Source organism: Episyrphus balteatus, chromosome 2 (assembly GCF_945859705.1).
Source record: "Episyrphus balteatus chromosome 2, idEpiBalt1.1, whole genome shotgun sequence".
In the NCBI taxonomy this organism is placed as follows: Eukaryota; Metazoa; Arthropoda; class Insecta; order Diptera; family Syrphidae; genus Episyrphus; species Episyrphus balteatus.
The window spans coordinates 32,951,573-32,979,234 of record NC_079135.1 but is presented as its reverse complement, the minus strand read 5'-3'; the positions used below and the strand labels follow the sequence as shown (position 1 = coordinate 32,979,234).

The 27,662-nt window shown below is 29.4% G+C and overlaps 1 protein-coding gene across 2 annotated transcripts in view; it reads left to right on the top strand.

Moving 5' to 3' along the window:
• The window catches only part of LOC129912198 (uncharacterized), a 254,318-nt gene that overhangs the window by 121,892 nt on the left and 104,764 nt on the right, over nucleotides 1-27,662 (top strand). For both annotated transcript variants that reach the window (XM_055990344.1, XM_055990345.1), the window contains 2 exons: nucleotides 8,078-8,146; nucleotides 17,968-18,124. In XM_055990344.1, the coding sequence (XP_055846319.1) occupies nucleotides 8,078-8,146; nucleotides 17,968-18,124 (226 nt within the window). The remainder of the gene's footprint in view (nucleotides 1-8,077; nucleotides 8,147-17,967; nucleotides 18,125-27,662) is intronic.

Here is a 27,662-nt window from a genome sequence, read left to right as displayed (position 1 = left end):
CCCTCTGTTATTTAATTGGTTCTTTTTTTTCAAAAAAAAAGAATATGTGTTTCTCTGTCGACTAAGATTGACAAGTAAAAAGTTGGCCTCATACAGGGTTGCCTACATTTAAGAATCTTAAATTCCAGCAAGCCTAGAAAATATTTTTCATCTGCTATTATGGTTCTTGTTGCAAATATAAAAAATGTGTGATTCCCTGCCGACTAGGGTTGCCAAATTTAAAATTGGTCCTTTACAGGGTTGCCTACATTAAAGAATTTTAGTTTCCAGCAAATCTAGAAAATATAATTATTGTTTCAAATAAAAGAATATACGATTCCCTGTCGAGTAGGGTTGCCAAGTTAAAAGTTGGTCCAATACAGGGTTGCCTACAATTAAAAATTAAAGTTTCCAGCAAGTCTTGAAAATTTATTTCATGTGTTTAAATTGGTTATAGTTTTAATTGAAAGTATATATGATTCCCTGTTGACTAGGGTTGCCTACTTCAAAATTAATCCTACAAAGAGTTGCCTACATTTAAGAATTTTGGTTTCCAGAAAATGTAGAAAAGATCCTCATCTGTTATTAAATTGAATCTTTTTTCAAATGAAAGAATAATTGATTAGGGTTGCCTTGTTAAAAGTTGGATCTACACAGGGTTGCCTACGTTAAAGAATTTTAGTTTCCAGAAAACCTAAAAACTTAAGACGAGTCAAAAATGTATCAATACAAACATGTTTCGCATTGCTTTCCACTAAAAAATCTCAAAAATCTATTTTTTTTAGGCTTTAAGAAAAAATAACACCTAAGAAATATGGTCACCTTAAAATTTTTTTATAAAAAAAAAAAAAACTCAAAGAAATGGGGTTTGTTGATGTTAAATTGCTTTTCTTTCCGCATTTTCTCTTCCATTTAGCTGCAATCATGTTGCACTTTTACACTCTCTTTGCACCGTGTCGTCATATCAAAAAAAAAAAAAAAAAAAGACGGTAGAATGGTTGTTGATGTGATGATATTTTCATCCTTGCACATACAGCCAGCCAGTAGTATGTTCCGCAATCTAACTCCTTTCCAGTAGTATAGTTGCTTGGTTGCCATCCTTATGTTGATGCTACTAAAAAAACCGTCATATAAGTGTGTGTATTGCTTGATGCGAGTTTAATTGTGTTTGCAAAGTTGTGGACGAAAGCGAACAAGGAAAGCTTTCTCTTTTTCTGTTTTTTCTTATTTTTTTTGAAATTTTTATTTTATATTCTTCCTTCCACCTACTTCGGTATCCTATTAAAAAACTTTTCTCGTTAAGCGTTTTCTTTAAGTTTTTGTAAAAAAAAAAGAAAAAAACAATCTTGCTTTGTTTTTTTTTTTTTTTTTTTGTATTAAATTTTGAAACATATTTAAGAAGTTTTATTTTTACTTGCTCTATAGGGCAAGTATTGGTTTCGTGTCAAAAAAATAATTCGAGGTTTTAATCAAAACTAACATTACGATAATGGAGAAGTCTGAAAAAGTGGTTTTCGTCATGACGTCCGTCGGTCTGTGCGTCGGTGCGTCTGTGCGTCTGTGCGTCTGTGCGTCGTCAAAAAAAGGTGTACAAGAAGCTGCAGCCTAAACAGGTGGACGAATTTTCTTGAAATTTGGTACAGATGATTATTTTGTAATTTCCAAGGTTTGTTTTTTTTTGTTTTTTAATATCTCGCCTAGAACGTATACCTCCCATACAAACTTTTCGAGGTTTTGCAATTTTCTCGAAAACGGCTCTAACGATTTTGATTAAATTTGACACAAGTAATGCTGTACGTATATCTAATATAACTGCGTTTTTAGTTTTTCTCAAAAAATACGGATAGTGGAAATATGACAATTTCTTTTTTTTTCAATCGCTAATGTCGGCTCTTCCCGTGTATCGTTAATGAGTTATTGCAATTTTCTCGAAAACGACTCTAACGATTTCGATTAAATTTGGTATTCGTTATAGTCTTAATGAGTCTAACAAAACTGCGTTTTTAGTTTTTCACAAAAATTTCCTAGAACGGTATGGCGTTGCCGTTTTCTGCCAAATTGATGTATTTTTTAGTTAATGTCGTATATTTCATCAAAGGCAAAGCCAATTTTATTCAAAATTTGCAGACAGATATTTCTTGTCATTTAGAAGTGTAAAATGTAAAAAAAAATCTTAAAAGTTTTGAAAAAAAAAAAAAAATTAAATGGAATTTTTTTACTTTTATTTTTTTTTTCAAAATTTAACGAAAATCTTTAATTTCCAATAGTTATTTAAGATATAGATACTTTGAACTACAAGAGCAAGTACGTGCGGCTCCAGTCGTGCATTTTATTTTTTCTTATTCTTAAACTCTAAGTAGTGATTCTGAGAAGTAATAGTAGTGGAAGTCATACCATATACATCCTGCAGAAGGACGACGAATAAGTTGTATACATCAATATACATACGTTAGTAAATGGAAAGAAGTGTTAAGAAACTTACACTAAGAGAGAGAAGGATGTTGCTATGAAACAACTATTTGGGCTTAAAGTCTGTTCAAGCATATTCAATTCACATACATACCTACCTACTTTCTATATTATATAGTTATGTATATAGGCTTTGTAAACCTTTAAGCACCGAATGAAAAATGGTGCCGAGAACGTCAAGGAGTTTTTGTTTTTTTTTTTTTATATTTTTTTATTTGAACCACTCAAAACAGGGTTAAGGGTTGTTTTAAAAACACCAACAGTTGGTAGTAGATTTTTTTTTACTCTGCATTAAAAAAAAAAAAAAAAAACATAAATAAACAATAAAACTGCTATGAAACTGGAGCACAGTGAGAAGGTCATTATTATTTAGGAAGGAATCTGAGAATATTCTTGTACCTGCATAATGTTTGGCACACAAGAGTAGGTAGATATTTATGGGAAAAAAAGAAAATACTTCAAGTTTGAAAATTGTTCCAGTGTTTTCGTAACTTTTACTTTTTTCTACTTTTTTTTTTTTTATTTTTAACTTTCTTTTGTTTTTTTATTCTTTTTTTTAATATTTTGTATAATATATAAAAAATTGTTATCCATTTAAGAGAAATTTTCTACCTCTTACGTCCTTGAGTACCTAGTTTGGGGATTTCTATAGTGAAAACATACAAATTGGAAGTAAAAAAAGTGAAAAGGGAGAGAAAAAACACATACCTAGAATTTTGTTCTACAGCCAGTACTATTAGGTACCTACTAACTTACATCTCATGGTCATAAAATATGAACTTAGATTTTTTTTTTCCAGCTGGGTGTAGTTTTTTTTTTTGGTAACTTGAAGTTTTTTTTTATAATTTTTAAAGAATGAAATTTGTTAAATAAATTTGGCTTACTCTGTGACAAACGAGAAGTACATAGTAAACGTTTATTTCAAAAGAACCTTTTGAAAATTACTTTTGCAGTCAAAGCTTTGACAAAATACTACGTACATATATAAAATAAAAGTCGCAAATATTATTTTGCAAAATATAATTAAAATTATTAAGGTCCTCTTAACATTTTTCATTTTGGAGGTGCATAACTTTTCGTTTATTAAAAAAGAGTGCTTGCAAAATATTTAAAAGTAAATTGGGCTTTACATTCATTTTGAGTGCTGGTTTTTACGCAAATGAAAAAAAAAAAACTTCTTCCCTTGAATATGGGAGAGTAATACCTTCCTACATGTAAAAAAATTCTGAGAAATAATCCCTTTTATCCTTTAAAATTCATTAACTGGCGATTATGGAAATGATGAAATGAAAGACCATTAAATATTCGACTATTTGATTACACATTCAGTAGACTATTTAATTATGAACATTGAAATGGATATTAGTTGTTATCTGTCAATCATCAGTTAGGCATAAGAATATTATAAAACTAAATTCACTACTACCTACTCAAAAATTATGATATACATATAAAGTATGAAACAATAGAATAGAATTACATTCATTCCACAGTGAAGGTAGTAAACCAAAAAGTTGGCACAAAATCTTTCTTGAATCTATTACCTATACATACCTACTTAATCATGAGTGAGTTTCAGACTTTTGCATTCGAGTGCAAACTCAAAAAAGTGCTTTCAAAGTACATTGTCACATTTTTGAATTTTTTTTTTAAACTCCCACAGGCCTCGGCTTTTGGAAAAACAAAAATTCAAAAGTTTTTTTTCAAGTGGAATATTTAAATAAAAAACAAAGATCTAGAGATTTGCACTAAACTCGGTTTGTTTAGAACTTTTTTTCAAAACAGATTAATGAGTTTTCTTGAAATTTGAAAATTATTTCTTCAAAGCTACATACCAAATATTTTTTGCAAAATTTTTAAATACCAAATATTATTTTTTTTTAATACGGTTCTAACAACTTAAAACAACTTTGTTATAAAAAAAATCAGATGGCAAATTTTATATGGAGATTAAAACCATTTTGAAAGGTGTTTTTTTAATTTAAAAATTAACGTTTGATACTTTTTTTTACATTTATGACAAAATTAATGATAAAATTAAATTAAAATAATTTGTTTTTGAAATTTATAAAAATCTTTAACATTCTTTCACATTTTTTTTCCATAAGATCAAGTACGTGCGAATCAGTCAATAAGTTTTATAGTTATTTAAAATTTTGTGATAAAATATTGAAAGAACAATTGTACATTTAAAAAAATCTATATTGAAAAAATATCCCATATTCGATTTCTTAAAAAATAAAACTTGAGCAAGAAATAAACAAACAAGTTATAAAATTTCGCTGAGCCAAAAATTTTCTCGAATCTTAGATTTTCGGTTTTAAATTTTTAAAACTCCATATTTATGTACCTAAATAATATTTTGTTAACCAATCACTCCAGCGCAATTGAAATAAATTGCTTACAAAAATTTTAATTTTGTAAAAATAATAAATGGCTTTTCCGTTGACAAAAGCAGTTCAATTTATTATTATTATAAAACGGAAATCCGCTTTCATCAACAATAAATATTTTTGCAAAATATTCGATTTAAAAAATTTAACTCTGAATACAAATTGACAAAACCGAAAAATAATTACCATCGAGATTAAAGATAGTATAAAATCGCGCACTAGTCATCTGGTAACAGCAAAATAATTATTTTTTGTTGCTGTGAAACATTTTAATTAGATCACACGCAGGTAACATTCATATAGCATTTCACGTGTGAGCTCTTGACGTCACGGCAGCAGCAAACACACAATCAAACCATCATCAGTCATTCATCACATAAAGAGACTTCTGTTATATAGCAAAGTATTGAAAAATTTTATTTTTGCATAAAATTTAAAATAAAATCGATATTTTTCGAAAACTATGCCATTCGCTAAATAAGCCCCATTATTTTCTCTTCTGACTAAACAATGATGATGGTGGGCTGGTGGCCTGTTTAATTTATTTTCAAAAATTCATTGAACATTTATCAAAAAATATTAAACTTATCTACATCCTCATGGGGTTTGGGCGCAAAAACCCCGGCAGAGATGTGTTTATAGATTTCAATATTTCATCCCGAATCAATGTCAGTTTGATTAGATTTTCGAAGGTTCTATTCATAAATATAAAATATATGAAAGTTTACCGCCATCTTTCCCATCTCTCTACAATCTACATACAAGCTGCTGCTAATGCTACAGCAGCAGCTACTGCTGTAAAAACAGTTTCATGCACATAAAATAGATTGTAGGATCTGTACACGTTTGTGTAATGTATTCGCATGTATATGCAATCTACTAGCAAGTGTGCACGATTGTGCAATCCTTGAAACACACAGCACAGTAGAGTAGCGCGGAAAGGTTCGGTCGGTGTCGGTTCGGTACTCGGTTCGGTGCTGTGGTGTGGCTTGAAAAAGAGCAAACAGCTGGGGAATTGGAGTAATTTTATGCGCATATTTCCCTTTATATGCTGATTTCAAATGCAAGGATACACCAAAGCAGTGTTATGGTAAGAAGGAAGGACGAAGGGCGCTCGGGTTGGATTTGGCCATTTGTTTGCTGTTCAATGGTGTGATGTGCATGTGACATGGAGAGCTTTAAAGTGTACTCGGGAGAGTTTTTTTTTTTTTTTTTTGAATTTATCATTAAGCTAGGTGTATGTGCTTGTGGTTGAATTTAAAGGATTTAATATGAATATGGGTTCTTGAATCATATAACACGTGGCAACAATAAAATGGCAACATAAATAAAACATTCACACGAGATTTAACACAATGCAGTATATTTTTGAAAAACGTGGCAATTAAGTGTTGTTCTTGTTCTTTTTTTGTTTGTTTTTTTAAACAAACTTGAAATAAAGTAGCTTTAAGTTTCAAAACAAATTAGGTATTTTGAAAAAAAAAGTTAAAAGAGATAGTTCATTTTGGTAAATGTTAGGCTTACACGTTCTTAAATTGTTACTCACACAAGTTCAAAATACTTTCACAGAAAGTGATTTAATGATTTTATTTTTTTCGAAAAATTGTGGTAAATTGTAGTTTTGGTAATTGTTTTGTTTGTATGAATTTTATGTCAAATTTTTTTATTCTGATATTTAAATTGGTCACAACGCAGCTTAAACCTTTCGGACCCAGCGTTACTCTCATGTAACATTTTTTTAAAAATTTTTAAAAATTGATGGCTTAATTGAAAGATAATAATGCCTAGTTACTGGATTATTACAAAAAGTTAGTTTAATATCATACCTTTAATTTTTTTCTATAGAAAAAGGGACTGAAATTCACATTTTTTTTTTGCAAAAAAAAATTTTTTAAATATGGTCATAATTTTGAAAAAAAGATAGGTATAGAAAATAACTTTTTGCTATTCATATTTCTTAGTTGTGATGTTTTTGACCCGATAATACCGAAAAAACATTTTTTATTATTGATTTTCATACCTTGGGTTCGAAAGGGTTAAACGTAAATAAAATAAATAAAATGGGGGTTAAAATTTGCTCAGTTCATCGAATTTTTGTATATTGAAAGTTGCACTTATCGAGTCAATTTTTGTAGAAGAGTTGCGATTACTGCGTCAACAATGATAAAAATTGAGGTGTTGCGAAAATCGAGGAGTTGCGTGAATCGAGAGTTGCGTTAATCGAGAATGTTCTGTAGTTTGATTTTTTTAAGGAATTTCACAAATGTGAAATTCATAATGTTATCATAATGTAAAAAATATAAAATCGGTTTTTCTAATTATTATACTTAAACACTTACGAACCAATTTTTTTAAATTATTTATTTATATAGGTAGGTATGTATGTAGGTACCTAACAATTTTTATATATTTTTCAAAAAAAGTTTGCATGCAATTTTTAATAAAATGTTATTACACACATACAAATAAAATAACAATCGAAAAAATTAACAGAACTGTTTTCAAAAACTTGATTTTTCAAAAAATAATTTTGAAATATTTAAAAAAAAAATTAAAATGAGTGTTTTTAATTTTTTTATTGGTTTTAATGCAATTATTTTTACGCTTATACAGAATATATAAAAATTTAGTTGCAATCGCCCAAGTCGTTTTCGATAGCTCTTATGTGAAATACAACACACACAAATTTTAATCAAAAATTGTTAGAAACGTGTTTGAAAAAAAAAAATAGGTTTTCTCTTTTGGTTTATGTCAGGTATCGCTAGTTTTGGTCCTCAAAAAAATTTCTTTTTGTTCTATAAGGCATCACCCAAAACTGGTACTTACTCAGTCAGGAGAAAATCGTTCCAGTAGTTTGGACTGTATACTCGAAGTATATACAGACCGAAAGACAGACAGAATTACTGGACCCACTTTTTTGCCATTCTCCATCAACGATGATGATTTTTTGAGAAAAACTAAAAATATTAGAACAAAGCGTGTAGCAAATTATATCGAAACCTTTGTGATAATAGTTTAAATCATTATACACAATATTAAAACGTTAAACCTTCAAATGTGTTTTAGCACTATCTTCAAATTTTTTCAGCCCCTTCTCAATCAAATGTAAAAATAATTTCGTCCTTTTAAATTGATTTTGCTTTTTATTAATTTTTAAAATTATTGTTTTAATTGAATTATATTTTTTTCATTATAAAAGTGTTTCATACCATTAATCATATTTTCTTTATTTTCAGGATATTTCTGGCACATAACAGATCTGCATTTGGATACCATTTACTCAACACAAGGAGACGTACTTCGAAGTAAGTTTCAACATTAAAATTAAATTAAATTCTTTATTGAATTACAGCAACAAATTGCAATTAAAATTAAAAAAAAAAAAACCAATTTCAAATAAAATATTAATTCTATAACTTTAATTGAATTATTCTGCGAACTAAACTAATTTGTCAAAATTTAAGGAAACAAATCAAATGTGATTGAAATCTTTGCTGTTAGATTTAATTTTAATTTTTGTTTTGTTCAGAACAAAATGGATATAGGTTAAAAATTTCGAACGTAAACTTATTCATTCAATTATTTAAATAACTCGTCTTAGATAATTGTTAATTTTATTATTTGAAGAGTTAATTTAACTATCGCTGAAGAATTCATTAATTTACTTATACTTTAACCTTTTTTATGGATTTTAGTTATACAAATTATTTATTCAATTAAAAGGCATTTATTTTGAATACCAATGATTTTTTATTAAAAACCCTATAGTGTCTAGGAAAAGTTGCAGTGAAGAAGGGATAATACTCATGTGTGCACTTTGTCAATTTCTAGCAAAGTCATTAAAACGAAATAATATCAAAGTTCTATCAGTTTACTAGAAAAATATTTGAATTAAACCGAAAAATTGATTTTAAGGATGCATAAGTTCATAGGAAATTTCTGTCTTCCAAATTCTTGAAAACTGCTAATTTGGAATAGAAACTGACTTTTTCTATTATTATCTATCTCTCTTTCCCTCTGGTTTAAATAATATATTCAATCACAAATGCAACTTTGACAATGATGTAACATAAGAAACAAAAAAAAAAACCCATTGCCCTGCAAATATATATATTATAGAAAACAATCAGCTGATGCTTTGGCGAATCAACATTATTCCCATTTCCAACATTACAGCCACATTACTTCCGCCACAACCATCAGCTTGCTGGCTGGCTCTGGCTGCATTATGCCCTGCAACAACTAGGTCAAATCCGATGTTTCTGTCAGAGGAAAAATGATTTAGATGCGATGACAATCAGAATAAAATTACATAGGCCGATGGATGATGTCGCATAGAGAAAAGCAAGACCTGACTCATATAGCTATATATCGATTGAAATGCTGCATCATTTATTTGCAACCAAACCAAATGGAACCACCATCAGCTGTGTTACTGCTACTACTGAGCAACCAACAACAAGTCAACAGAAATTGCATATTATATCGGTGATGCGGTATGTTGACCTCCTTTTTGGCCAAACAACACAGAATAAATTTTTTTTTCTGGAATTATGTTTCTAGGACGAAAATTCAGTTTTTATTTGTGTGTGTATTTTTTTTTTAACTTAAATTTAATTAAAAAGGACGATATCTGCGCACAGATGAATCAAGGATATGCAACAGCCAAAGAGAGTTATCCAACGTGTGCGTCGTCATTGGTCATCGTCGTCATCATCCTTTTCGTTTTTTTGATTGACTACGACGAATACACTTTAAATCCTTGTTCGAGATGATTTTCGCTTTTAAGTGTGTTTTTCAGTTTTTTTGAGTGTGCGGCAAGGACCGCACCACTCTTAATCGAGCCAAATGGTTTGCGAAAGAATTTCAGCAATTAAATTTTACTCATGCATGGCATCGCAACTCTGATTCGATCCGCTCGGCGCGGCTTGGAGAAAAAAAACTCAGCATCAATTAGGTGAAAGCCATATAGAGAACAATGGATTTGGAAAATTCATCGGAATTTTCCACTATAGCAGCAGCGGCGTTATATGACGACATCGCTGTCATTCGCCAAAATACTTCCATCACCATCAACATCAGCGTCACCATCGTTACCAATATGCGCTGCTGTATTTCTAGACAAATAACGCATGAAAATCACCACAATGACGACGAAGAGAGAGAACAAAACACTGATCCATGTATTCTGATCATGTTTAAGTAGGACTATGTCGACGACGACGACGACGACGAGGATGACGATGACAGAAGCATTAGCGGGAACTGCCAAATTTGCCTCCTTCTGCCACCTTCTCGCTGTATCGTAGCATCAACCGTAGCGTTCGTTGATATAAATCTCGGAAAATACACAAGTACAGAGAAGCCCAGAGTATTTAACACACTGCCTTATTCCCTACACAAACTCCTGCTCCATTTGAAAATTCAGTTTACAAAATATACGAGGAGTACACAAAACCAGACAACGACACGATGAAAAAGGCTTCCATGAATGAACGAATGAATGAATGACTCCAAAAAGGATGCCGCGATACTGAACAATGGATATGATAATGATTTTTGTTTTGAAAACAAATTTTTTTGACAACGCACCAAACAAAGAAAAGGCCTTAACAAAAAAAGAATCAAAAACGCAAAACGCCCACATTTAATGAAAAATCTTTTTTTTCTTTTTGCGGGAGGTATTATATTCGTTTGGAGTGCGAAACAGAACTTTTGATTTTTTTGTTTACGAACTGCCGAGCTGTTGTCAGATGATGATGATGATAAAACCGTTTAAAGGGTTTTGAAAAGATTTAACATCTTAACTTGAACGAGATATAAATATTTGGTGGAAGTTGGTATAAGTTTAAATAATAAAATAATCCTGCATGTCAGGGTGGGATTATGTATTTTAAACTGAACTGTTTTTCTATAATCTGCTAATTGAAATTCGAAACTTTTCAATAATTATTCATCAATGGTTTAAGATTCTAGCAAACGATATCTAGCTACCATGAAAGTCATGATTTATTTTGAAAAGTAATACAAAAAATTTATACATTTTTCGAAAAGATTTTTTTTGCGGAGAGAACTAAAAATACGTACACTAGGGTGTATACGTGTTTTTTTTTTTTGTAAGCCAATTTTTTTTTTTTGTGAGAAAAATGTTTTTGTTCTGTTTCAAACACTACGATAATAGAGAAGTACAAAAAAAAGTAGCTTATCTCATATAGTGGATTTGGTCGTGTGTGCGTCTATTTATACATCAAGTCCATTGCCAAATGGGTGGACGGTTTTCCTTGAAATTTGGCATAGGTAATGTCCTTTACTACGGTTTATTCAATTTCGTTCAAAAATCTGTTTTTAAAGAAAATAAGAGAAAAGCATGTGTATCCATTCTTTCAAAACAAAAAAAAAACACTATGTTAATAAAAAACATACTGTGTTCATGAAAACATAAAAATAGTTCCTAGGGTATTTATTGTTTTAAAAATTTAGATTCTTAGGTACAATGGATTATTTTTGATGAGACAAAAAATTTATTTCTCTAAACTGTCGAAAACAAGATATTTTCAAAGAAAACTTATACATTTTCCTATACAATGTTAAGGAGTATTTCAAATTCATTAAGCATGCACTCAAAATAAAATATTGAGCAAAATAGCAATATTTGGAAACAGCTCTGATTTTGATGATTTTTTTTTTCAAACGTCGGTATTTGAATATACTTTAACCTCAAAATGGGTAAAAATTGCCGATGTTGCCGTACCTTCTGTTTTTTTTTTTTAATTTAAAATAAAAAGCTTTGTGAACAATTTTTTTTTTTTTAATTTCATTTAATAATAATAATAATTTATCATCAAAAGATTGTCTATGCAATTTAACTAAAACAAAATGAACAGCAGTGAGATGCAATTTTCTCACAACGCTTACTAAACACCTCATTAATGTAATTCAAACTATGTAATGTATTTCGAACTATTTTTCGAAATGCATAGACTGGCTTTCTTACAGCTCACATCTTAATACCGTTAAAAACTAATTCGAAACAATGTTGTGTGATTCAAAATATTCTTTTTTTATTTAATTTTTTCAATATTCATTTAAAGGAGAATGGGCAAGTTTGTATGGAATGTGGACGTGGCGCGGTCAGGAATGAATTTGTTATTTTTTGATGTAATTAAGGTTTACGTATATTGTGGAGAAGTTTTATCCTTGTGACGTACTCCAAAAACGGATAAAATGCATTTTTGCATATAACACTTTATGCAGATTGTCTCAAAGTTGTATCTTATGTGTGTATTTTAAGTGCAAAATACGATATTCTCTCATTTTCCCTAAATCTGAAGGCCTTTATCTTGAATATCCAACCACTAGAACCCAAACTATTAGCATTTTAAAACAACAGTTTAAAGACTATTTTGAGAGTTTCGTTATTCAATTATTTGTTAGTTTAAATTGTTTGAAAACTTTCGAACAAAATCTTGAAGTGGTTGTCTTAAAAATCTTATATTATGAGTTCTATTGGTCGGATTTTCAAGAATAATGACTTCAGACTCAGGGAAAATGACAGAGCATCATATTTAATGTTCCAAATAAAAATATAAACCAATTTGTCGTTCATACATCGATTAATGCATTAACTATACTAATACCGCATTTTCTTACATTCTTAACGCAATACTGCGGAACGTCCATAGTAAAAGTGTTTAGTAAGTTATAGTCCTTTCATTTGATACCAATTTTATTAATGGCCGCTCAACGTCCAAAATGCCCATTCTCCTTTAAAATTAAATACAAAAATTTTCATAAATTTATAATTTTTATTTCAAAAACTTACTCCTTTTCGAAAATATTTAACATTTAATTAGTACCTTTTTTTTTAATTATTTTTAAATGTATTGGTTAGTAAAATAAAATAAACATTAAAAAATTGACAACGTGAGTAAGTAATCAAATACGCAGCAAATTCTAAGAAAAAAAAATAATTTACAAAATTCTTTTAAGATTTTCCAAACAATTTTTAAATTTTTTGCAGAGTTTCGAAAAGAAAAAATTTGAAATGCAGAATTTTGAAAAGCAGAATTTTAAAAAGCAGAATGTTGAAAAGCAGAATTTTGTTAGCTGAATTTTGAAAAAAAGGTTTATAGGTTAGGTAATGTTATTATGCATTACAGTTAAAAAAATACCACATTTTCATTGATCTCTTTTGATGAAAATAGAATTCAGATAATGAATTAGTGATGGGAACTATCGAATGATTTGAACTATCAAATAGTTCATTCATTCATTATTTATTCATTCTAATAAAAACTATCGAATAAAAACTATCGAACAAACTATCGAAAAACTATCGTATAAAAAAACTATTCAAATGAAAAAACTATTGTTTCAGAAAACTATTCAAACAAAAAACTATCGTTTAAGAAAATTATTTGAATGAAAAAACTACCGTTTAAGAAAACTATTTAAATGAAAAAACTGTAGTATAAAAAAAAACTATTCGAATGAAAATACCGACGAAGTTACGAATACCAGAGTTACGGGCGACAGAGTTACGAGCGTCAAAGTTACGCGAAACCTAAGCTACGAAAAACTAGAGTTACGAATTCTAAAGTTATGTTAAGCTATGACAATTGCGAGGAACGATATGGAATTATGGAAATACAAACAAGAGATTAACATTTTTCTCATTGGTCAGAACTAAATGAGTAAAGCGAAAATGGGTGTTATTTAATCTTGTAAAATTTTGATTGGATAGGTATAGATATACATACATATATTATGGTTTTGTTTTTGTGAGAAGATCGCAAAAACGTTGAAATAGAAAAAAAAACACAAGTATACTTATGTAAGTTTGGGGGGACATAATTGAATTTAACTTCTTATTTGTCCAACTAATATTGTAAATACGTATTTTTTTTTTCTATTAATTAATATAATTATTCATAGCGTATTTTGAAATACCCACTTTGTTATTATTTATATTAAAATAATAACCAAACCACCCCTTTTTTTTACAGACGTTATTTTGGTGTGGTGAACTGTTGTTGCAATTGTTGCCAACCCAAAAATCACATGTCATAGCTTAACATAACTTTAGAATTCGTAACTCTAGTTTTTCGTAACTTCGGTTTCGCGTAACTTTGACGGCCCTAACTCTGTCGCGCGTAACTCTGTTATTCGTAACTCCGTTACCATTTCGTAACTAAACTATCGAAAGAAAAAACTATTCAAATGAAAATAGTAACTAAATGAATGAATGATTTACAGCTATCGAATGAATGAATATTTTTGATAGTTTGATAGTTTTTATTCGATAGTTCCCATCACTATAATGAATAGGTACTATTTGATTTTCTCTAAGATTTTGACAAATTTGACTTTCAAACTTTTTCTATTTAACTTTCAACAATAAAGAGTAGATATTTAATCAAGAAAAAAAAAAAATTTAAATTAAAATAAGTTGAAATTTGTTTCAAAAAATTTTAGAAAAAAAGTTCTTTGAAAATGATTTTTAATTTTATTTTGAGTTTTTTTATATAAACTGTTATGCAAGGGATCTTTTCTCTTCTGAATTCATTTAAAAATTAATCACAACAAAAACATTACTGTTAAAAAAAGAGCCAAGTTCTCCTATGTTGAAATTATGCTGGCACAAAAAGTATTGAGATGTAAAAGTGTACCAAGTTCTAAAGTTTGGGTTCAAATTCGTATCAATAAAATTTTGATTGTTTACTTGACAATTTTTTTTTTTTAATTACCGATTTTTAAAGTTATTTCAAAAATTGCCAAGTAAACAATCAAAATTTTATTGATACGAATTTGAACCCAAACTTTAGAACTTGGTACACTTTTACATCTCAATACTTTTTGTGCCAGCATAATTTCAACATAGGAGAACTTGGCTCTTTTTTTAACAGTAATGTTTTTGTTGTGATTTCACTACTTTTTGCAAAGTATGGCTGTAGAATTGATAATCTCTATATTTGATGAGAATTCAGTGAAAATGGGCGGTTGCCACGCCCCCTGGCTGAAATTCTCAAATTTTAAATTTTTTCCTTTGTATAAACTACCAGCTCTACCATTCTACCAAATTTCAAGATTCTACGATAATCAGAAGTGCTCTATAATATTTAATGATAATTCAGCGGAAATGGGCGGTTGCCACGCCCCACAGTGGGGAAAAGGCGGAAAAAACCCAACTTTCGGAAGTACGATTTATTTTGATACTGCACGTGTTTCTAACAGTAAATTAGTTGAAGAATCAGAAAATGAAAACTGTTTTTCAAAAAAAAAAATTGTGGGCCTGGAGATAATCGCTCAAAGTTGAAAAATAGTGAAAACTGATAAAAATACAAGTAGTTTCAAAATGACCTATTTACCGTATAATTTTAAGTTTTGAACCAACTTTTTTTGTAAATAGGCTTAAAATAAATTGACAAACAATATGGTACATTAGTTTAGCGAAAAATAATTGAATACGATTTTTTTGACAAAAAACATTCCATTTTAGTGACTTTTTATGTTCACATAAGGTTTTAACTATACTTCCTCTGTTTGCCTCTGTTGGCGGATAGGTTTCGTTAGATAGTGTTAAATCTCAGCAATAGTTTTAAAAAAAAATCTCACCCGAAGACGTCCGTATTCGGTTTTTATAGCAATTTCAATCTGAAAAAGTCATTCAAAAAAGCAAAAAAAAAAAAATAAGGCAAAAAAAAATAAGCAGCTATTTTCGCCAGACAAATCTTTCTAAATGTACATATTTTGGTATGCTGAATCTGAATGTGAAGTCCGTTTTGCGAAAAAACAACCCAAAATTTTTGATAAGATTGCAAAAAAAAAATTTAAACCCATAATTTTAAAGTTTTTCCCAATTTAGACGCTGTTGGGATCAGGAGTTTGTGTTAATGAAACCTGCATATTGCACATTTACGTATTAAAACAAATGTTTTTTTCACTAAGCCACTTTTTTGACTTTATTTATAACTATCGGAATCGGAATACAGTAAAACTGGTTATTTGAAGCCTCTCTTATCTTTAGTTCCACTTGTCTCCAAAAAAAGATAGAATGATTTGATGGAATGTTCCGTTAATTGAAGGAAAAGTTTAGGCTTCGTAGCCGTTTAAATTATAGAACTTACCAAGAAAAAAAAAGTTTCCAAAGAAGTTAAATTTTGGAAAAAATGTCATACCTACCGTTTTTGGATATTTTTCTTTTTTTGAAAATTTTTGATTTTTTTTTTTTTTTTTTGATTTATGTAAAATTTAAACTGTATTTATTAATAAAATGTTCAAATAAACTCAAAAGAATTTGATTTTTCTAGTAAAAAAGTGATTGGAAGTAAGTCATTTACAGCTGCAAAAACTTGATTTCAGATTTTTTAATATAATTTTTTTCTGAGTGGACGTGGCAATGGGTGGTCATTGATGTAGGTTTGTCTTGCTATTAGCTACCTTTCCTGCAAATTTCATGAAAATTGGTTCAGTAGTTTTGTCTTAATTGAGTTTTTTCCGGTCTCCCATACAAGGTGCCCCACTGTGCGCCCCCATGCTGAAATTCTCAAATTTTAAATTTTTTTCTTTGTATAAACTACCAGTTCTACCATTCCGCCAAATTTCAACATTCTACGATAATCAGATCTGCTCTATAATATTTTATGAAAATTCAGCGGATATGGGCGGTTGCCACGCCCCCTGGCTGAAATTCTCAAACTTTAAATTTTTTCCTTTGTATAAACTACTAGCTCTACCATTCCACTAAATTTCAAGATTCTACGATAATCAGAAGCGCTCCATAATATTTGATGAAAATTCAGTGGAAATGGGCGGATGCCACGCCCCCTGAAATGAAAATCTCAAATTTTCGATTTTTTCCTTTGTATACACCACAAGTCCTATCACCGTGTAAAATTTCAAGTTTCTACGATATCGGGAAGTTCTCCATAATTTTGATGATCTGTCAGTGAGTGAGTGAGTGAGTCAGTCAGTCAGTTACGGTTTTTGCGATTTTTGAAGCCCTATATCTCAGAAACTACTCATCGTAGAAGGCTGAAATTTTGTGAGGTGTTTGGTTTTGACTAGCTCAACAAATGTAGCGAGTTTGGAATTTCTAGCATCTTTGGTGTGGAAGTTAGAGGGGTGTCGAAAATGGACTGAGTTGTTTCCTGTAAATAAGGGTGTAGTGCCAAAGTTGCTAGAGAACTTGGCTGGGCACTACCGTGCCCCTTGATATGGTTTTTAAAAATGAAGGTATATTTTAATATTGGAAGTGTTTCCGTTTTGTTCAAATATTTTGTTATGTTCGAGGTCAATGGTAATTATTATTTAATTTATAAAACTTAAACAACACAACACTTTTGTTCACAAAAAATTTTGATTTTAATTTAATTAAACAATACGGCAACAGAGGCAATTTTTTTTACAATAATTAACTAATTAAAAATATTTACATTGTGTCTTCAGCGAGGAATTAAGTCTTAGCTACCCTACATTACCATGTGAAAAAAATTAAAGGCTTTAGTAGTTTAATGTAACTTTCAAAACTGTTGTAACTTTTTAAATAAAAATCATTGCCATTGGTCAGGAGGAATAAGCTATACAAATTAATAACTTCAAAGTTACTCTTATTAAATAAAATTAATTTTTTTTAATGTTTATGAATTTTTATCTTAATCACTAAAACAAAATTTTAAGCATTTACATGCTACACCTGCTCATGTGACTAGTAAAATATTTACAATTTTACTTTATATTAAAACGACTGACTTTGTGCAAAAGCAACAGTCTACGACCTTTTATATTAAAAATTTCTGTTTGGCACATAATTTCGTCCGTGGCACCACCAAATCAGCTCCCTTTTCTCTTATAAAAACCAATTAAAAGCAGAGTCACGTTAGAATCTCTGAATATAATTTTCCATTTTATCCCTGGAAAATCTGCTTTAGATGTTTTCTCTTTTTTTTTTTTTTTAATTTTTAATTTGATTTTTGTTCCGGCTTTTTCGGTCTAGGGTAGTGGTTGATTCGGTTTGGTTTTGGTATATAGCAGGTAGACATTTTTGCTGAATTTTATTAGCTTAACTGTGATTTTGAACTTCCTTTGACTGATTTTTTTTTTTTTTGTTGTTTTTGTATAATTTCAGGTTGTTGGCGAATGGACCGACAAACGAGTTCATCGGGTCGAACACCGGGTCGTTTTGGTGATTACCTTTGCGATAGCCCATGGAGCCTAATCGAGTCAGCGGCTCGTGCAATGAAATCAAGACAAGGTGACAACGTTGAATTCGTTCTGTGGACGGGGTAAGTTTTTAATGCTTTTTTTTATTTTTGAAATTTTTGAATACAATTTTACTCATCTCTATCTATATTAACTTAACTAAGGCATAGGTGATGGTGTAGAGTAGGTAGGATGGAACGAAAGTGTTAAGGTATGAGTATAAAGTGAATAAGTGAAGGGTAAAAAGTTTGTGATTGTGTCCTTAATGGATCAACCTAAAGTTCAGAGACCACAAGCAAGAAGATTCTGGTAATCGATATAGTCGACTAAAGTAGACATGGAGGCCATATTGAAGCTCGTTTCATAAGCACAAAGGATGTTTAAGCACTTGAGGGTTCATCTGAAGAATGGGGTTAGTTAGAGGCAGTGGAATTATTATTGCTATGATGCTTCTGGTGCATTCAACTTGACCTAACCTATACCAACGAGGGGTTATACATATATAATAGTTTCAAATTTTGCATCATTTGTGATCAGATAAAGAGGGTTTTTGGGCAGTGTCGTCATCATCATCATCATTGTCCGTCGTTGTAGGGGTCGTCGTCATCATCATCGTTTAAAAGCACATTTAGTTTTGTGTGGGATAATATTTGGAAAGGACTTGAAAATAATTTCCTTTGGATGCCTTAATGGGCATTTTCTAATGGCGAAAACCCCAACACACACAAATCATTAGTTTGGGTATATATTTTTTGTTTGCTAGTTTTTATAGTTTTATCTCAGTCAAAAGGCAATTTCGAGGACCGAGTTTGAAACTAATGACTTTTTGCTGTTGTTGTTTTTTTTACAAAAAAAAAATGGAGTGTTGAAAATTCAAATAAAAGTTATTGAATTTGTGTGACTATGAGTAAAGTAAAAAATTGTCAATCGAGATTAGTTTTTTAGGTAGTTTTTTATCTAAACCAAAAAGCTTATCTTGTTCAAAGACTCTTAGAGAGGACAGATGTTTGAAATTAATGAATATAAAATTTTTATTCCACAAACGAATATCCAAAAACACTCTAAAGCCCTTTATTTTTTAAAACCAAAAAATTCAATCTGCTTTTCTATGTATTTTATTTTTTTTTTTTTTAACTTTTTCAATTAATCTTTCAAGCACTGATTGGTTGAGCAATACAAAAAAATATATAACCAAACACGAAACCAATAGTTTTCAACACATTTTTGTTAAAAAAAAAGTTTATATTGTAAAGTACATAAAGGATACAAAAAATATAAAAAAAATTCACACTCCATTTTCAATTGACACGTTTTTTTGTTTTTTGTTGTTTGCAGTTTTTGTAATCCACTTCCGTTTTGAAGTTAGATTTTTTAAATGTTTTTCTACCTTCACAATGCCTTTAATTAAAAAAAAATAAATAAAAAAAAGCAAAGTTAAAACGGGCCACTGGTGGTATTTATTAAACACAATTGCTATAGAAATTCAATCTAGGTGCATATAACAACGCTACACCATCATAGTGTGAAACAAAGGCAGTTTTTATAACATAGTTTTTTGGTACCTAAAGTGTTTTTATTTGTAGGTATAGGGAAAAAATTTTTAGAAAATATATTTATATTTTTTTTTGGAAACACTGATGTTCAGAAGTACCTACTCTATTGGATTGAGTTATATATACTATTTTATGTTTTTTTTTTTTCACTTGACTACGGCAAACCCAAAAAGAGGGTTATTATATTATGCTTGACCGGTATTTATATATGTTCATATTACAAGTAACAATTTAGCTCTCATATTTTTCGGCTTGCATTAGAAGAACGACAGGTCTTATACAAATCATTTTAGCGCATTTTACAGAAATTGCATAGGACTTTCCTTCACAGGTAATCCACAAGCTATTAGCTTGTTACAAAAAGCTTTAAATAGCCTTACGGAGGTCTTCTTGTACAGGTTTTATCTGATGCACAAACCGGATTACTTGCGTAAAATTTTATAAAGAGGCCTTATAGAAGTTGTTATAAGATGTTGAATATATGCATAAAAAAAGAATTTATTGAATTTTATTTCATTATTTTTGTTTTCTTTTGATTTTTTCTGTTTTGCATTTTCTACTTTTTATTTTATTTCATTTTATTTAATTTTTTTTTTCTATTTTGTTTTTTCTCCTATTTTGGATATTCCACTGCTTTTTCTGTTGTTCTGAAATGATGAGAATATTATTTTAATTGAAAAAGAACACATTTTTTTATTTTCATTCACATGGCCCGGCCAGGAATCGATCCCACGTACCTCTGCATACCAAGCCAGCACCTTACCAGTAGACCATGCTCGAATATTATGAGTGAAAAATAGGGAGCTAATTGAAACCTAACATTAAAATGCAATGATTTTTTCTAATGCGTTAAAAACATTGCATATCTGCAGGATAAAAACATTGCATACTTACAAGAAACTCTTGGAACAGGTCTTATAAAGGCCTTCTGTCACTTGAAAACACAGGTCTTATAAAGGTCGTCTTTAACTGATATTTACAAGGCTTCTTCTAAACACTTCTAGATAGCCTTAAGGAGACCTCCTTTTCTTCCAAAATGGTTGACTTGCGTAAGTAAGCCTAAAAATAAATAATTTTAATGAATGTTTACACAAAAAACTTCCTAATTTTCTAAGAAACGTTTTCCATGAGATCAAGAAAATGCAACCCAGTCTTCATATTTTTAAAGAACAATATTTAAAATCCTCTTTTTAAAATTCCAGTATACGATAATTTTTTAAACGAATACAGTCACTTACGTTCTTAATGCGTTAGAGCGAAACTTCCAAAGTAAAAGTTTTTTCCTAAATTATGTACTGTTCTTTCATTTGATACAAATTTCTTTAATGGCCGCTGAACGTTTTAAATGCAAATTCTTTTTTTAGATTTATACACTGAGGGAAAAAATAAATTGAAGTTGAAACGTCTTTATTTCAAAGATGAACTACTTTGATTTAGGTGACTTTAAGATACGAAACCATCAACAATTAAAATGTTCATCTTCAACGCAAAATCATTCCGAATAATAGTTAAATCAATGTGGTTTTCATTGATTTTATGTTTTTTTTTTATGGTGGCTTTTCCCGCAGTGTACTAAAATGCAAATTCTCCATTGAAACCAAATGAAAACAAGAAAACTACTCCTTGATCGTTTCATCTGCGGCAGCGACTTTGTGATATCCTGTATCCTGTTCCTACATATGTTAAACAACATGCTGCTTTTCTAAAGTCTAAAGTATTGTTTTGAGAATTTAAGGTTTTTGTTATGAAAGTTTACTCATATTTTTTCTGATCAAATTCCAACTTGATATTTTTCTTTTGAAAACGTTTGATTTCAAATCCCACTTATCTAGTAATTTTAACTATTTATATTTTACAAAATATAAGATATATATTTATTTTATCTATATCCTTAGAAAATGTCTCTGTTTAACCCTTTCATCACTAAGCCCTACTGTAAAAGAAGTAGATAGATAGAATCCAAAATAAAATAATTAAATTCTCACTCTATTTCTATCTCCTCTGTATTTTATGGTGTTGTGTTGAAATAGCATTGAATGAATCAAAGCAATACAATTGTGCAATTTGAGTGTTAAAAGTTGCAAGTGTGACTCTGTTATTGCAATGTCCTGCTGATAGTACCTATGAACAAACAAATATACATGTTTATTTGTTGGCCATAAAAATATCGAACTACATTTAGAAGTGCCTTCAACAAGGATGAGTTCTAGTTTCATTTCTATCTACCTAGATACTACACACAATCAAAAAACAACTAAAATTTATGAAGCGAAAATGGAAAATAGCAAAAAAATTTAGCTAGAGTAGGAAAAAAAAATTCTACTGAACTACTGAAATGCAGTAGAATTTTTTTGTCTTCAAAAAATATTATCTCTCTATTGGTCAAAAACTAAAATGAACAGTGGGAAATATCATCAATAAATTGAGACAAAAAAAAAACTCTTTTTAAAAACAATTTTTCTTACAAACAACATGTTGAAACAGCCTTTTGTTTGTTTCGAAATTGAACGAATTATATAAGGAAAACTTTTTCGTTTCTGACTGGTATAAAATTAAAAAACTTTGTAAGTTCAAACCAAAACTGTACCTGTTTTAACATTATTAGTATAAATAGGTAGCATGATTTTGTTATGCTTTTAAGGAAATTAGAAACATTTCATATGAACACCAAAAAAGTCTATACCGCAATTTGACGGATTAAGCCCATTGGTATAAAATAAAGTGGTCGAATGCATACAGAGAACTCATTTTTTTTTCTGGCAATAAAGGAAAATTTATAAAAAATATTTTGTTTATCTATTTTGTTTTTCCTGATTGGTATAAATTCTTGGTTTTTCGGTAGTGAACTAAAACAATGATTGGTATAAACTAGTCCAATGAAAGAAAAGTGAATTATTTACTATGAATTTAAAAAAAATCAAAATTTATACCAATTATTATCATTAATTTTATATATAATTTTTTTTTTTTTTTTAAACCATTAGTGAATTTAAACTTTTAAGATTTTTGTCCAATATTTTATGATAAATTAAACCACTGTGGTTCAGTATGGTTACCTTGACGAATGATGGTCAGTCTGTACAGTGCAGTACCTCACTAAAAATGTATTTAAATTTATTCAACCAGGCATGCTTGTTATCGCCAGGAATGGCGATCCAATCAAAACTCTTCTCCCAGTATTCTCCTATACCTGTATGTATAAATTTTTGACTTTGTTGGAAAAGGGTTTTTTTTTTTTAAATAAATTTCGGGTGAAGTTTGCTGAAGTATGCTAAAGTGCGTCGTTGTACTTCGTCGTCGTTAAGGTTCAACCTCTACCTTTCAATATATTCACAATATATATATATAGACTCTGCTCTATGTTATATGATTTCTTAATTAATTGTGCAAGCTCAACTGTAGTTAAAAAAAAGAGGAAGACGAAAAAAAAAAAAAAATATTGCAAAATTGCATTTTATATTATTAATGATTCCTTTTTGCCAACTTTACGTTGCAGATTTTCACTTTGAGGCGCACACAATGTCACATTGAATCGGATATAATTATGATGAACTGTATGTAGCCTGCAGGAGGTGCAGCAGGAGCAGGGGCTAAGGGGTATGTGAACTGCTTCGATGATGGTGAAATTGAACTTAAAAACGAAGCGAAGAAAAGAGCTGATCAATGGAAAAGAGAAATGTCTGTCCTCTGAAATGTTAAATTGAATGTCGATTAAACTCTGTGCCTTTTAATTAATACTTAATTTGTGTTTAAAGAGAACTCATGAGGCTTGGATATTTATTTTCTTGTAGATTTAACTTTTTTTTTTGTATATACAATTTGAAAGGGTTCTGAGAATACGTATCGAGAAGTATGCATACTTAAAGCATATATTATAATTACAACGTCGGTGGACGATTGGTTGGTGATTTAAGATTTTATTATTAATCGAACAAAAATGAAAACATTTAAGGCTTTTGTTCTTGATTCAAAAATAAGAACTTAATTATTTAACTGAATTCATAAAAAAGGAGAGAGACTTTTGTTTTCACAAAATTGGTTAAAATATGAAGGATTTTTGTATTTTATTATGATATTTAAATCATTATTTGATGGATTTTGGTCTTACGTTAAATTCCTTTGTTTGCATTTGGCAACATCATTTAATCATAAATAATATAAAATTCCTGAAAGGATATTAACCTACGCAAGGTCTTTAATAAATTTTTCATGTCCTTCTAAATTATTATCAAGCGAATTCTATATTTTTTTATAGAAACAAAAATAAAATCCAAATTGAAAATAAAGATGTAAGTATTCCAACTTTAAGTCTTATTTATTTATAATATTTAAAAAATATAAGACATGGCCAGACAAAAGAATTATTTTTCTCGCATTTGATAAATTAATTTTTTTTTTTGTTCTTTCTGTTAAAGAGGACCTTCACACTCTGCACGTCTTTTTATTAAGAATTCTTTTGGAGATATAAGTTTTCAAAGTCACATTTTTTGTTACAAAGTTGTCTTTTCTTTCTTTTATTTTTATTTTTTTTTTTAACAAATTCATCGTGATTTGAAAGAAAAACACATATATAACAATAAGGAGATGAGACACACGTGATTATTATCAGTTCAATGACAAAAAGTTATAACATTGTAACGAGACAATATTCTTGGAATCATATTTATATGTATAGGCGGAATGAAGGCTTTTAAAGGATTTCTTAGAAAATTGAATGTTCTTTTCAAATCAAGTAAACAAAGTTGAAATTTTTTAGTTAAAGAAATTAAAAGTTCATACACTTGTTACTTATTTTGTTGAAAAAATCAAAAGACAGAAAAAAGTGTTTTTGTAAGAAAAAAAAAATCTGATTTTAAACGTTCTGTTTAAAGACCCAGTAAAAAAAATCAATATTCAAATCTGATTCATATTCATATTCCAACCAAATTATGGTTGGAAATTTTAAATAAGCTTTACATTATACGATTTGACATTGACTTGACATTATTAAAATCGATTTTAACGGTGGTTATATAATTTTAGAATAAAGAAACAACTGTGAATGGTTCCAATATTTTTTTTATTATAAGTGTTCTACATACGTGGCCTTGTCCATCCCTGTATAAAGAGCTCATATTTGGTGAGTATATTCTAGAGGTATCTAGCAATCGAGTTTTCGAGGTACCAAATAAAAAAAACGAATTTCGATTTTTTTGACCCACCTTAAAAAAAAAAAAACATCTGAAAAAAATTTCAAGCTATTTCGATGTAGGTGAGAGAAAACGACATAGATCAAAATAAAACGTGTTCAAACCACTAGAATTTGAATTAAACTTTTGGTTAGTAATTATGATTCAAGCTTGAATATATTTAAATTAGCGCTTTTCACCAGGCATAAACTGTCTCGTTTAAACAAAAGAGCTGAGCAAAAAACTTTATTTTCGTTTAATTACTTTTTAGTTTATTGTACAAGCTAAGGAAAATTATAGCATATGGTTTCCTAGCATTATTTCATATATCTCCTTCGGTCGCAAAAGAGCTTCAATGTTTTGAAAGGGTGATTATTAGAAAATGCATCTCAAAATCTAGAAGTCCGTGTGGCAAGTGGCATATCATAATGCAACATTGTATACAGAATCAAAAATAGTACCCTTATTGTCATATCTCTTAAACTTTGCCAAGAAAAGATTATCTGGGCTTGAATTCCATGACAACCCACTTTTAAAAAAAGTACGAGATGATAATATAAATTTTGCTATTCAAGACAGATATTATATTTCGCCGGTAAGCATTTTAAATCAAAGATCTGTGGAAATTCTTGAAACAGAAAATGATAACCCCACCCATCTCTAACACTTCTATTTAAAAGCAAGCTCTGAAAATCATAGAGGTTGAAACTATCATTACTTCCATTCTTGATAATTTTATTTTGTTTAATTTTTACTGTACAACAAAAAACAAATCTTTAAGTAAAACTAAAAACTACAAACTTTGATTGTAACAAAAAATTTACTGTATAATAAATAATACCTATTATTCTTTTTTATTTTGTTTTCTTTTGTTATTTGTTCCCTTGTTTGAAGTATAAATTTCTACAAAAAATGTAAAATATTTATTTGTTAATATTGAGCAAACATTTGTCTTACTAATTTATGTTGTATGTTATTTGGAAATTAATAACTATTCACGTCTTATCTATTGAATATTATACTAAAATATTATACCAGACCAATCCTACGTCGGTAATTTTGTTAATTTTAAGAATTTTTGTTAACAAAAAAAAACTTTGTTTTTGTTATTTGAGCTCAATAAAATTTATTCATTCATTCATTCACTTTTTTGTTTAAAAATAAATTGAGTGTTTCATAAAGTATAAATGATTTTTTCGCATTAATAAAAAAAATTTTACAACAAAAGAAATAAAAATAATTAAACGTTTTTTTTTTTTTAAATTATAGATCCGGCCATGCCTTTGTCGAGCCTGCATTTTTAATATATATAATGTTTTGATTTGAAAATTAAGGAGAGTCATCCCGTCTTGGCCCTTCACTCTTGGGATTTTGATTTATCGTTATTGAATAGATAAATAAGCCATTAGAATTTGGGCTTTTTTTACAAAAGTTTGTATTAAATTGGCTTTCTTTGGATTTTTCCTTAATTATGTCAAATTTCACCACTGTTGAATACCAGTTTATTTTTTTTTTTTTCAAAGATTCTCAAAGAAGTTGTAAGTAAAGTGATTAAACAAAGACTTGGGCTGAATTACATGTTTGTAATCAACCTGAAAAGTTAACTCTAGAAATCCACCCCTGAACAATGAAGCAACATAAGTTAAACAAAAACTTTTGTAATAATTTGAAAATAATTCCCGAAGAAGTGACAATGACAAACTGAATCAGAATAAGCTCATTTTGTTTGCAAAAATACAGACGACAACAAGAAGGACGAATATGAAAAACAGGATTCATCCTAAATAATAATCAGCAACAGCAACTAGAAATATAATCCACTGCTACTAAGGTGTTTATCTACCTACGACGACATTTTGTCAGCATCAGAGATACTGTGGTCGTGAGAAGAATAACAAATTTTAACACCTTTATGTAGATTTAATGAGTCCCCGTGTCTCCCTTTGCCTTTTCTGTAGTAGGTCCTTATTACAATCGCACACCTAATACATACATACAATATGACAATGACGATGATGATTATGTGGTAAAACTTCAAAAATATAGGAGTAAAAGGCACCCGATACCAAGATGGGATGGAAACTCTTCTCTGTAACTTTCTGCTTTCGTGTGCTAGCGTTGTTTTGAAAATATAATAATATGCTTGGTGGAATGCTACATCCTCAAACTTCCGATTTTCATTCTATATTTTCTGTAAATGTAAAGTGACAATTCGAGAAAATGATGATAAAACAAGAACAAAAAAAAAAAAACACAAAAACTTTCCGGCAATGAATTGTGACTGCGAATATAAATTTTTAGCTTGAAAAATAAAGGAAAAAGATTTGCATACGCTTAGGAGTGTTTTGAATGTTTTAAGGTGAAAGCATATTTTCATTTGAGACCTCTTCTTCTTCTTTTTTTTTTGTATTTAATTCGTGGAAAATAAGATTAATGTGTTTCTTTTTCATTTTAATTTCTTATTTTTCCCTATAATAATAAACGGAAAAATAGCTGCACGATGTTTAAATGAATTTTATTTAAAAAAAAAAATTAATTTTAAATGCATAATATATTTTTATTTTTCGAATAATACCTACCTTCAAAAGTAACACATGAGAGCTTGCACACAAGACATGGCAAAATATATTTAATTTAATTTTGTTGTTGTTGTTTTTCACCTATGGAATATGTACCTACTTGTATATAAATTCAAAAACCGTTTCCTCTTGAATTTATCTCCAGAGAAATTAATGAGCAAAGTGTTTTTCGAAAATGGTTTTTTCGGTCTTTTTCGTGAATATGCTATATAGAATGTGAGGGTGGTGCGGGATAAGGTGATGGGCTTGGTTTTTACGTTGTGCAAAACAACTTCGTCGACGATTGTGTCCTGACATGGTTTGGTGTAGCAGCTACACAAT